The 14,203-nt window shown below is 37.8% G+C and overlaps 1 protein-coding gene across 1 annotated transcript in view; it reads left to right on the top strand.

Annotated features, from left to right (window-relative positions):
* The first annotated feature begins 3,329 nt into the window (after nucleotides 1-3,329).
* LOC128670435 (transcription factor BCFI-like) overlaps nucleotides 3,330-14,203 on the top strand; it is a 38,083-nt gene continuing 27,209 nt past the window's right edge. Inside the window, exon 1 of the mRNA XM_053746092.1 lies at nucleotides 3,330-3,487. Coding sequence (XP_053602067.1) covers nucleotides 3,445-3,487 — 43 coding nt within the window. The 5' untranslated portion in view covers nucleotides 3,330-3,444. The remainder of the gene's footprint in view (nucleotides 3,488-14,203) is intronic.

A 14,203-nucleotide genomic window follows, 5' to 3' on the forward strand; every position in this document is an offset into this window, starting at 1 on the left:
CGCATTTTTTCTCATCTTTAGTTCAACTTCCTGTTTCCCGCTGCATGTCTCGTCCCGCAAACTAGTCCAATCCCGCTTCCTGCTATGTAATGTAGATATCCCGTACCGTTCCCAACATATTGTGCCATCATATATTTTCCTTTCCCTTCCCCGTTTCTCTTCTAATTATATCTATATCAGACTTTCATCAATAAAAAAAATTGTTTATATTCTGTTTACACTTTTCTACAAAATTTTAAAGTAAATAGTGGATTGTTATTTTAATTTTCCTAGAGAACTCTCCTCATTTTCCGGAATGAAATGTCTATTAAGATGTTAACCCGGGATTCCGGGGCATTTTTGATTCATAATTAGTTTTTCAATTATCCTACGGGAACCTGACCATTTACCAGGATGAAATGTATCTAAGATGTTAACCCGGTATATAAGGTATATATGTACTACATTTCAAGCAAATCGGTCCAGTAGATTTCGAGTGATGCGTGTTCAGACAGACAGACAGACAAAAATATCCAAAACTATATTTTCGTCATCTGTAACTAAGTATATTCCATGAAGAATTTTAAAAAAATACTAGCGGCCCGTCCCGTCGTCCGGGTAAAAACAATAAATTATACACCTAAACCTTCCTCAGGAACCACACTATCTATTGGTTTTTGGGTGTATCGCGAACAGACAGACAGAAGCGGCAAAGGACTTTATTTTATAATGTGTATAAGGATATGGATATTTCGCAATTATATTCAGGTAGGCACAAATTCAAATTCAAATTCAAATCATTTATTCAGAAATTAGACCTTCACAGGCACTTTTTCTCGTTAATCTTTATATTTATAGTTATTTCTCACAAGCTACAAACTACTGGTATTTATATATGTGGTATTTACACAAGATATTTGCAGTACTTATATATGTAGTGATATACGAAATACGAGTGTGGTTGAGTACTTGAAATTGATGAAATGACGAAATACAATTTTAGGACTACAATAGACAGCTAAATGAACTGGAAGCCGCATGTGCAGCACTCATGACAAAAATAAAACCTATGTAAGACACTATCTTAATGAGAGACAGCATCTTGTGAAAAGCGTCCCAGATAATCGATAATCGATAAACTAACCATTTGGGTAGATAAACATAAAACCTTTGAAAATGGCTCTTCTTAAATTAATTATTCACAAATGCTATTAAAAATGGATGATGAAGAATGATGACATCCAGAAACTGACCAACTATTGCCAACCTTATTAAATGTAAACCTTTTTAATATTTGTATTTTATTTATTTGAATTTAGTTGAATATATAATTTAATTGACAATTTAATTTATTTGAATCAAATTTATTTTAATCACTCATTATATCTTTGAATTTCGTTTATTGAACTTGATTGTTATTCCATTTCGTATTTTATTTACCGGAATCGGATTCTGTTTAATCATATATTCATTAAATTGTCAATTTTATTAAATACTAGCTTTTGTCCGTGGCTTCGTCCGCTTCGTCAATTTCATTGAGGTACTCATACGCCACTGGAGCGCCCATTCATGACGATAATGCTGAGCTTGCATACGCGACGCTCGCGCATGTGCGACGACCTCACGTGCGGCTCCCGCCCCCCGCACCACCGCCCCTCTACCCGTCGAGTTACATACAGTCACGTAGGGAAGTCTCCTTGAATTAATCACAACAATAATATTGGCGGCTGCGATCTGTTTTGGAGCGTCCTCAGATCTCGTGTCATTTCTCTCTCACTACTACGCATGCCTAGATCGAAACAGCTCAAAAGATTAATTATTTTTTAATATTTTCAAAAATATGAGATGTATTTCATACAGCCATGCATAATTTTACAGGACAAATATTTATTTAGTAATAACTCCAATAACAGACATTGTCTATTGGGTATACCCTCTTTTATACATACAGAATTATTTTATCGTTTGTATATTCTATGACAGCTACAATATATAAAACATATAATTTTTTAAAACTAACTTTTATGTTGTAAGTAGGTTGCAATACTTACAATAACAAAAATAATGTACTTCTGTTCGTTTCATCTTCATTTTCAATTGACAATATGCTACTTGTATAATGGGTTGCACTGCACATCGACAGCGATTCACCCTCACACGCACGCCATTATCCCTTGACCGGTCTTCAATAAGCGTTTTACAAATATTCACATTGGATCATTCGATGCACTAATTTTTTAACAACATTTTCATTAAATATTTGCTTTTCGTGGGACGTAGAATCAGCTGTTTGATACCGGCTTGAATTTCATAACACTGGCATTATCCGTACAAGGAAAACGTGTCGCGTGTGCGGACCTTCAGCTCTAGGCACGGCTTATGATAAGTTTTTCTCGGGCAGTTCCGTATATAAGTTCACAAGCACTTCCAGCTATACCAGTTTACACGTGTAAGAGAGCAATCTACACAAAATATTAATTGAAAAAAATCTATAAATTAAAGATGTTTTTCCAACTATATATTTTTATATATAATGTATAATGTTATTACAGTATCGCAGAGTTCTTTGAAGATCAAATCGATCGGTGATACCTTCGACTCGCCTTCATTTTTAACCGAATTCAATTTTAATCATTTCAATCATTTAATTTTTAATAATTTAATTATTTAATGCATGACAATTAACAAACAATGTTAAATATTTAAGTAAATGGCTAAATATTTAAGTAGTGTAAAGTTTAAATAGAAAACGGTTACAAACTCAGACAATCTGACCTTATAGGGGTTCCGTTTTTGAATGATAATGTATCGCTTTCTTGAATCGACCAATCACATCTCAAGAGGGCATTAAATGGTTTTTGTGACCTACAATATAAAATAACTACTAAATGGCAATTATAACTGATAATAAAACAATAATTTACAAACAAATATGTATCACAACATGATTTGCTGCAAATGAATTGACAAAAATAAGTGGAAAAATCTCGAGCCTAAATTCTAGGATGCTGACTCCATATTGAGTTCAAAAACACAATACACTTACTTAGTACACAATATATTATACTCTTGACATTTGCTATCGTGGGTGCCTAGAGTCTTTGTTATTTCTTTACTCAAATGAAAAGGAAGCAAACATTCGGTTGGGTAAGATGTTTCATGTTGAAATTTAACCTCTTCTTACCGTAAGACCAATTTCAGAGGAAGTGTTATTCCTGAAAGCTATCTTCATAAATGTAAAGGCTCGATTTTATGATAAATGAAGTATTGTAGAGGGTGTGCGGGGGGTGGTGTGCGCGGGGGGCGTCGACGCAGGTTGCGTCAGCGCAGCGTCCGCGAGTCGCGCGTCGTGTGGTGTAGACCGCGATGCAGTTTGCTCTCGGCCGCCGCGGCCGCGACCGGTGATGTGCCCGCGCCTGCCCGCTAGCCTTCGCCTGCGCAGGCGCACACAGCTCGACACTGACCATGGAGGCCACCATGCCTGCCACCAAGACTGAATACCATTTCGGTGAGTTTTTTTTATTTTATAGGCAAATCATTATGTTCTATTTTAGATTCTGTGTCAGAAATATGCCAGTAGTAAGTTGAAGAGTTGCCCTCGCTGAATGAACACGTACAAATGGAATTATTTCGTTGATTGACAATAATAATGGATTAAACATTTTGTAAGCAATTTAATTCAGCTATACTTAACTATGAGGTAATAATATTATATTTTATATAGTAAAAACAGCTGCTACTCGTTTTCGTTAAGATGTTAAGAAAATGCAACGTCATCATATCATAAATTCTAGATCAAAATTGATACTTGCACAGATTACAAGTTGTGATACCTACTGTACTCGAAAATTAACTATTCGTAGGTAGATAATTGTTTTTTTGTAATTATGAATTGTATCAAACCATGTTGTTAGCTCGGTTGAACGTGAAGACGCTCGGCGACCGCGCGCCCAGCTCGTCCCGACGTGATTTACAACGACGACGGGGTTATCAGCTCCCGGGCGGAGATAACGCCTGTCAAAATATAAGTTTTATACGAGGCGGTTGCGTAACACAACGGCTCGACATTAACTCAAGCAGAGGGAACTGGCGGCACGAAAAAGTAATTCAGCAAACACGAGCTAGGTTTATTAGGAGCGCCTAGGTTTAACGGGCAGGCGGTTTACTGCCGCGCGCGGCGCATTCTCAAAGGACTGAACAGCCGCAGCATCGCGCCGCGATGTGTGCCATCGGGCGCTCGCGGTGGGTTCACACTGCCTCGAACGGGCATGACGCTGCTGTCCTTGCGGTCCTCGCCTCTTATCGCCGCGTTCGCGCAGTATTTTTATACCACATAACAATCGAGTTCACTCACGCCGACCCAACCGCCTGCAGGGCCCTATCACCAGTGGTGATGCTGCGAAGGAGCCGCGGCTAGACGCGGGGGAGCCGCTTTATCTGCCGACGATTAGATAAGTGAAAAAACTGAAAGCGGCAGTCGATGGCGGCGGCAGAGCGGCGCGCGCGAGCCTCGTGCGAACTTCCTTGTTATTGTTAGCGAGTATTGACCGGTCGCTGGACGGTTCCCGGTGACCCTCTTCCCGCCTCAGCCTTCGAGCCTATAAACTGCACGCTCCACATCGACCGACTTTATTGATTCTTTACTTGGTTGGGATTAATTTTTCAAGTCAATAGAGCCAGTTAAAACGACACGTTGTAGTCAGTAATATGACATTTTGACACTGAAACATAAAATAGAAGGGAACTATTTTGCGTGTCAATGCGCAGTATGCGTGGGCGCATCCGGCTACGTAGATAAAGGAAGAGCACGGGCTTCAGCCACTGGTTTGATGTATCTTATCCTAAAGCTTCATGTCACCAGGATCATATACCTAGTAGACAATGGTAAATATAGAGTAGAGGGTTTGTTAACAAATTGTATATTCTTGGCAAAAACATTTAAATGATGCATCAGCGACATTAGTTGCTCATAATCGACTTAAGAGTAGCGTAGCGACAAAAAAAGTTGTATTCAAGGGGAGGGTCGAATCTCGCGTAGCCCTGCTTATATCAAAATCATGCAAAATTGTTGTTACCAGTTAGCAATAGCATAATATAGAGCTTTTATTTGTAACATGTAACTTGACATGTCGAAGATTTTAAGAACGTCTGGGTCTGGTCTGCAGATTAAACCGATTCATGAACCGAATGCTTCGCTATTTTTTTACCGTTTAAGTGATGGTGGTCTAATCATTAATTAAGACGCCTGCCTGTGTACATATCTTAAGTGTGTGTAATGGAGAACGCAATTCACCTCATTTATATTGCCCAGGAAATCTTTGTCGGTGTTAAATGTAACACCGACAAAGATTTCCTTAACTAAATGTGGAATGCCACACAATGACCAGGATCCTCAGCTATGAGGAATACGACTATAAGAAAAGATTTAGTACCTCTTGCTAAAAACCTCACGAGGAAAAAATAAAACACTAGATTGCCATTCCGTAGCGTGTAACGGCTGCTGATGTCGACTACTTAGTGTTATTGTCATTCACACGGCCGCGGTCGCGCCAGTTTTATTGAAATCATCAGTTAACACTTCGTTAATGATCACGATGAATTTTATCATGGACTGGATCTAACGTTTCAAACATGACTTAAATCAATGAGTATGTTAGGTTCACACATGAGGGTCGGGCTTCCTGTAGCGCCAGCACGAGCTCGCGCGCCATGCGGGTCCACGTCGAGCAGAGCAAGCGAAGTGCGCAATAAAACGTTCCTGCGCGCCTCAGCAACTGAAACGCTGCCCTTCCTGCCACGTGGTGCCTCTACCTTTTAATGTTATCACATGAGAAATTTGCATTGATGCTGATGAAAAAGAATATTTGTGTGATCAAGTAAAAGGATTCATACATGAATATGAAGTATACATGCATACTTCACAAGAGTATTAATACCTATAGAGAAATGATTTGAAGATAAGTAGGTAGGTAGTATATTTTTCATGCATCTGGAGAAAAACCTCGATGAAAGTTTAATGAGGGGTTTGTGCGACGCAGCAAACCAATCACAATGCAGTGTGCTTGTCGTTACATCACAATGGCGTAATGTGATTGGTTCGCTGTGTCTTACTTCGAATCGATTCCATGGTGAGAAGTAAAATGGAAACCCGCACTTTGTCCACAGACTTAGGTATCTATTCTCTGATGCCGAGAATTTTACCGAAAAGAAATGATACGAAATCTCGGTTGCCTAGGTAGGAAGGATCATTAAAGATATCCATCACCTAGTCAATCGAGATTGAACCCTAATTCGGGCGTCTTTGTGTTATCTCGAGCGAGTAATCTGGGCGCCCCCAGCGGCGATAAGACGGCATCGCCACGGCTACTGCGAGCTATCGAGGTGATATTGATACAAATATTATAACTTTCACACTCATTAGAGCTATGTGTTATTGCAGGCAGCGCGGGCGATGGCGGGTGTGCGGGGCGCGCGGCCCGGGGGCAGCGATAAGAGGCGCCCGCGCTGACCCCGGAGCTGCTCCCCTCCCCGCACCCCGCCTCATAATGCTTAGCACAATATTTTTCATAATAATTGACAATACTGACATGACAGAGATCAAAATAGGCCGAGTAGGTACCTAAGCTTTGAAGATAACAACAATAGCCGGGGTGAGCGAGGTATTGTGAGATATACGCGTATTTTTCCACTGGGCTAAACTGAATAAGCTCTGAGCCAGGGCTGAGCCTCGTAGCTCAGGCCGGCCTGTTGGACGTGCCTAGCAGGCTGGCTGCTTGTATCAGAACGTGCTGTAGATCGCGATACCAGCGATATGGCGCGACTTGCGACACGCGTGGTTGTCGCACGTTCTGCCGCTTACGCCAATGTACTTGTTGTAAAAACCTGGCTCAGTGAGAGAAACATGAATTACCAAATAGAGAGCTCTTCAGTAGCTGCTCATCTTGGTGCAGTATATCATCTGACGATAGTTTGACTCCACGTCAGTCTGCCGTGCTTCTAGGTCTATTCTTATAATATTACGCAAAAACAACTGATACATCACATTTTAGCTATTATTTGGTGGAAGTATAGCTATTAGTATGAAAAGAGGTTCGATTGATGGGCGTAGCGAGTGACACATGATAAGTGGCCCCGCAACTGCGCCTGCGCAGGCCCGGACCTCTGCCAAAACATTATGTTTATGTTTTATCTGTTATTAAATATGATACAATGTTGATGACATAAAGCAAGAGGTCTGAAACATGTGAAACGGAACATTTTTACTTTATAGTTGTTTTTGTAATAACTTCAGATAATGCTGTATGCACGTTGTCTTTATAGTAATATCAACATATTACTGAAAAAAAAATCAGTTATCATCACTATACACAGCTAAGCTGGTCATCAAATCATTCATCAGAGCCTAATTAAGTAATAGTATAATATTCCATTACCTATCTTAATCTAATTTAAGGCCGGAAGAATTTATTACTAGCAATGTGACGTACGAGTATGTCCTGACTTAAAAAAATCTCCCTCCATTATTTCCATATTATTATTTCAAAATTACGCCAGGCCAGGTTTGACTACAACTGTTTAAAAATATTGCAAGTTAATTTTTTTTGTATAGTACATAGTATTCTAATTTATGGTGGTATTGGTATAAAATTGAAAAAAGAAAAATCGTTTATTTGAATTGATGTTATTAGTAGATGTTATCGTGTGATTGGTTTGTCTTATGTTATTTCAACAAATGTGTGGAAACGAGTGCGTTTCACAGAATATATTTGGAGAGCGGTCGGCGGCGGCCATTAGCGGGTAATTAGTTTTGGAGTAAACAGCTAACGAGCAGACAAACAAGATAATGGTGACACGATGCGCAGCAGCGGTCAGTACAACTACAAGAGTATACAAATATTTTAATATGTACAAATACGCTTGTATGCAGTACTTCCACCTACACGTACGTCATGCTGTATTTACCAAAATCAGACAAAATATAAAAAATCAGACAAATTTGTCAACCTATAATTATAGGATTTTTTAAAATTTAAAACTCTCTCTGTATTTTTCTGGAGATTAATTTGCCTTTTCCCAGTAAAGCAAAATATCATGAAAAAACCTGCATTGCCTAATGAGATCGGCAGCGGTCGTCGCCAGATGATGGTAGATTTGTCAGGTCGTACTGTCGTAAGATCTGTAAGGCTGACTTGAAACAACGTCTAACGGTAATGTTGACTATAAATAAGGATACAATTCAGGACGCTCTAGATGCTGTTAATAAAGTCAGATTTATTATCTGCGACATTATTTAATACGTTACGCCAAGCTACTCGCAGCCTGCAGCCTCCGACTTTCTTTATCATCGCTCGATGACGCAAAACGCATCTCAGATTATCAGCGAGTTATCGCGCTCCTAACACGGAAAAGTGCATTGTATAACAGACGTTTGATACAGCTGCTGCTTATCACCGGTGATAAGGTATCAAGTGTGTCAGCGAGCGGGTTCCCCGGCTTCCACCTGCGATACGCGTCGCTATTACTAAATATGTCATAGCCGTTTTAGACGATATATTGCTTGTCAAATTGCAGTACGCATTTTTGATAAGAAAATCAGTGGCGAACTGCCTCCAAGGTTGCATTGTCCTGCTGTTTAGGCATTCGCCTTGCCGACGCCATTTCTATGGGTTTTCATTACAGTACTGGCTTCTTTTTCAGTTAGTCTCCTGAGCAAGCCATCACTGCGGGCTGAATCACCCGCTAAGCTGGTCGGAACGCTTTATTCTTTATACAAACTACTTTAGAGGCTACTTAGTGTGGTTATTAAACTATCATGAATTAGAATTTAGACTTTCCATCCGACTCTATATGAAGAACATTATCCATTTCTTACAATATAGCTGATAAATCATTAACTTCTACAATTATTGGGATTTTTAGAAACATTTTAATATTATTGTAGTCAATAAGTACTAAAAACAAGTTGAACGAAAGCTGACCGAGCAAAGCGCGCAGCGTCCAGGCTTCAGCAGCCTCGCTCGATCTAGGTCATCAGCCCGTTGTGTTGTAAGAAAGCGCGTTAACGTCTGTTGCTGTTGATTGTGTAACAAATGATAAAGAACTATATTTTCAAAACTTTTCTCGGTAGCTTCTGTTTTTATACTACCAACCAACAAAGCAAACTTGCGGTCGTTTTTTTTAGTCCCATTATTAATTTTTTACTTGCAGTACCTACCGAATGTATCAACTGTCGATAGGTAAGTTAGTAGGTAGATAAGTAGTAAGGCAAAAATATAAAATCATTGAATGAGCAGTTGAAGAAATTATATTTTTCAAGATTTTATTTAATTTGCATTGTATTTTTTAATTGTCTATTAGGTTGGAATCTTGAAATACAATTTTGAAGCAAATTCTTAGACCGATTAAGATGACATTTTGTACACATGTTTAGTTTAGATGACAATGCAATATTTATGATAACCATGACCTAATGATGCACCCAGGAATGGCTTCAGATGTGGGAACTCCTCAACGGTTTACTGCGCTGACATAATTTTGCAGTCACACACTGAACGCAACAGGATCTTTCTGACATCAATAAAAGCTATATCAAAAAAGTTATTTAAAAAAACTTATTTAGCATAGAAATGCTTCACACGCCAATAACGTGCTGCTTATAAATTTTAATAAATACGAATGCTAATAATTGTACCGCTGCTGGGCAAAGAAAAATCTTTTTGAAAAACCTTTGCACAGCAGAATAAAAGAAAAAGAATTTAATTTTAATGGTTGCACTGTATTATCTCGGAGAAAAGTATAATACCAATTGGTATAAAACGGTAGGATAATAATTATTAACAGGCCTTAACATGTAGTTTTGGCATGCGGATATACATAACTTTGGATTTTATAACATATTATTATATTGGCATGATAAGATTGCCAGCTTGCGTCTAAATCAAATAACTCAAATTATTGTCTACAGTCATCCAAAAATCTAACGAGATATTGTGGTGTTTGGTTCACACGGCATCTTGTGGTATAAGTATTGAAGTCTTTGTTTGAATAACTTCTGAATATTCGTGAAGTCGACTATGAGCTAGTTAACTATTGAGGTTAGCTTCCGTCCCGTGTTTGTTCTATGCAGTGAAGCTAGCTGCGCGGGCGACGGAGGGGCCGCGGGCGGGGGGAGCGGGTCTACTGATAAGAGACCGACCTCCGGCCTCTGCGGTTAAAAATACTAATATCTCTATTTATTTAAACGACCTTTCCCCCCTCACCCCTCGTCACACCGCCATCGTTAACTTGGGAATAAAGTTTTATAGCCAACTTATTACTTTACGACTACTCGCGGGCTTTTGTTTCTCTCATGTCTTAATAGAAATATAATCTTAAAAAAAAGGCCTCCAAAGCAGCCATACCAGTAAATATGGTAGCCAATTGCATGTATAAGAGCGAGCAAACATTTCTGAGAATTTGTTATTATTGAAAAGAAAAAGATAATCTGGTAGCGTGAGATTTCTATATCTTTTTGTAGTAACGATGTAGCACATGACCCAAGCTATCATATGCAGAGCATCCATTGGAGATTATATTCATATCTAAGTTGATTCAAATCTCATAAATACCTACTTCACATTCCTTATTATTATGACTTATATTTGAACATTATGATGTAAACGGAGACTCAAAATGCCTAGTTTGATTAGGGTTCACTCTCATGCACTATATTGGTTCTAAATAAGAGTTCAACGCGACATTTCGATACATATCTTAATATTTGGTAATTTAAAGTGTTTATTGAAATTTTGATTTTTATTCTGTGTTTATTACTTACAGTATTATTTTATTTACTTACACATTTTGTATTTATGTCTCAGCTGTAGAGGTGTATGTAGTGTGGATATTTAAATGTAAAAATATTCTATCAAAATTATTAAAAATATGAGGCAGTTTTGATAGTTTTCACAACCCTAATGCATATTAATTGTAGAAACTGCACTGCATTTTTTTCCTTTATTCGGGCCAAAATAAACAGAGAAAGAGGTTATATGGTATGCAGAAAATTTTTAAATTGTGATAAAAACAGTTGTGACCGCCAGGTGTCAGGCGCATTGACCTTATTCAACTTATCAATAACTAATTGTTTGAGAGTACCAAAACGCAGCGAGAAAATATATTTATTTTTATTATATCTAAATTTTTAAAATAATCATTACCTACAAAGTTTAAACATAGGGAAAGGGGCACGCATTACCTGCATTGGTATGGCATGTTTTAGAAATTAAAAATGGAAAAGATCAGCAGGATCGCATGCGCGGCTGCAGGCGGCGCATGGATGTATATGCTACTCGTGATATGTTTTGTTATTACAAATAATATATAGGTGTAAGACCTGTAATATGTTCTTCTAGATTTTATGGTTGGTAAGTTATGATTCTCCAATGAACTATCGTATGAACACAACGATGACACTAATTATATACACAACGTAAAAACTTGTTCACTATTTCAATTATATTTCAATACTTATAATAGTAAGGATCCCAGACAGATAGAACGTATCAATTGCCTGAATAAGTGCAGGTATGTTACAGGGCGTTTAAAATCATTACAAGCGTGGACGATAAAACCGAACATTTTAAGGCTTTATCACAAATACTTTAAATATGTGTATCTAAAATAATTTATAAAAAAGTTCATACAGAGTGTAATTATAGATATACTAACCTTTTTCTTTTTGGTGAAAGCAAACGGTAACTGTTGACGTGAAGTGTTGTTATTGGGATGTGAGTCCCTGTTAGAGGTTGAATGTGTTTTCATTCCGTAATGTTGTACTACTGACCAGTAAGTACCCTTAGCGATATTACTGATTCCGGCTCATGTTCATGCTCTTTGTCACACTTATCAGCGGCGCGACGTCCCATCACTTTTTTGATAGCAACACATGTGTGAATAAACAATACTATTATTAGTATCACCAAATAAATATTGGCACTCAAAAATTTATAAGTTCAAAATGTTAAGCAAGAACTTAATTGTTCGACATATGAAATAAGATAGATTTTAAAGTAATAGCCGAAGAGTTGGCGCAGCGATACCCTTGTTACTGATTTGTTGTACATACGAAATAATGTGAAAGAAGTTTTAAATATATTAAAAGTATCAATTTCTGTCAAATCATTCATTCAATCAAGCTTTGATTTTGTTGTGGAATAGTGCGGCAAATGAGCAAATGGGTCAACTGAATGATCGCTACTGCCTAGGAATAACTGCAACACTGCAACACAGACTGCATCATAGAAGCGTTGCCGGCCTCTCAACTCATCGTAGACTCGTCAATTGGTCTTACCAGTCTTGCCGATCTCCAAGTAACGTAACGAAATTTTGATTAATAAGTGGTGGGTGTGGAAACTAAATTTTTCCTCATTACAATTATTTATAGCTCTCTCAATGATAGATAAGATAAAAAATGCACAATGTCGCGACTTCTCTACGCGGAGCTAGAGGTCCTGATGAGAAATAAGTTTACATTTGTAGAAGCTGGGACAGTGTGTGTAGCGGGGCTGTGTCAGCGTGGCAAAGACTCGCAAAACAAGCGAAGGTCAGGCGATAACCTCCGACCCGCAACCGTTCTTACAGGCCCGTGACGTCATCTCTGTCCACTCGCCTCCTCACGTCTCACGTCTCACGTCTATTATATTCATTATAATTTATTAAATCGGTATATTTTATAGTACCCATTAGTTGAAATTAGCAGTGGAACCTACAGTCTGGAACGTCATGGACCCACATGGGTGGTGGAACTAACAATATAAATTTTAGACAATGTAAAGATTTCACTTCCTAAATGTTGCAAGCATATCTGAATTTCTAACATTAGTTATGTTTTAACTTCATTGACCCCAGTTTATCGTTTCGTTTGTTGAATTGTTGAGATCTGATAGTAAAGTAGTGTTGTTAAAATTTTATCAAAATCGTCGTCATCATAAACACTGACAGAATATTGATTTTTTTGAGCTCAGCTCACAGTTACAACGGTGTACAAAGCCGTCCTCGTTCTTTCAACTGGCCTATATCCACTTCAGTCTCTGGAACGTTTGTAAAACGTATTATTCACATTGTCACGCTGTCTCCCTTTTGGTTTTTTCATTTCTTTAGTGTAATGTATGAAATATTAATATATTACATACAGTTTAGATCAACAATGATGTGAGATATAGTTTAATTTTGGTCATCGCATCGTAAACACTTAGTGATACTCACTCGTCGTTATCGCAGTTACTGTAATATGAATTAACGAGAACAAAATTATATTGTTTACATTCAAATTTCCGATAAACAATTTTTTGCTCAATTATTAGTCTCTTTTGCGCCGGAGTTTATTTTTTATTTTATTTCATTTTCTTACTGCAAGTGTTCTTTGAAAGTGTTTATAATCAACTGATGATGTAGATGTGCTGATAAGTAATGATTTGTCATGGATGTAAATTATTCATAATATTGTGATGACCCCAGGAGAATTGTAAGAAAGTCTCAAGACGTTGTGCGAACAACCTGTAATTTATTTGCAATTACCTTCGATACTGATGACTAATAAAATAGGTAGTATAGTTCTCAAGACATCTTGCACTATGATTGGACTGCTTCTTGATGGCATGAGCAGCATGAGTCAACGCCGCGCGCCGGGCCGCCATTCCTCGCGTCACTCGACTCGCCTGCGCATGCGCAGGTAGACGACCACATTGCATAAGTATTGTGGCCAAAAGATGCCATTGTTCACAACCAAATCAGATCACAATAGGAAGGGATAAGGATAGCTATGTTTTATGGTGATACCATTGAAAATGTATTAGAAATTTTTAGTAATCTAATTATTATATAACACGGACAGCGCACGCCATTCAATATGTTATGGAACTAACTATAATATAATGACGCATCATTGGTTTTAGTGAATCTTATTTTTATAAAGTTTACAAAGTGTAGTGTTCCTAAAATGATACGAACCAAAAATCGGTCAAAAATAATTTTACAGAGATGTAAGAAAGGTATAGACATAAGGTATTTTTGAGAATCTGTTTGAATCTGAGTTTTACGGAATCGCAAAGCTGATAAGAATTTTTTGCAGTTTCAACACCTATAATTTACTAGGATACTATTACTTTATAAAAAATCATGCAATTTAGACCACAACAAAAAACTCTATTAAAAATAGATTTTGCTTTACATGAGACAGCTATGA

The sequence above is a fragment of the Plodia interpunctella genome, chromosome 5, assembly GCF_027563975.2.
Source record: "Plodia interpunctella isolate USDA-ARS_2022_Savannah chromosome 5, ilPloInte3.2, whole genome shotgun sequence".
NCBI classification, from domain to species: Eukaryota; Metazoa; Arthropoda; class Insecta; order Lepidoptera; family Pyralidae; genus Plodia; species Plodia interpunctella.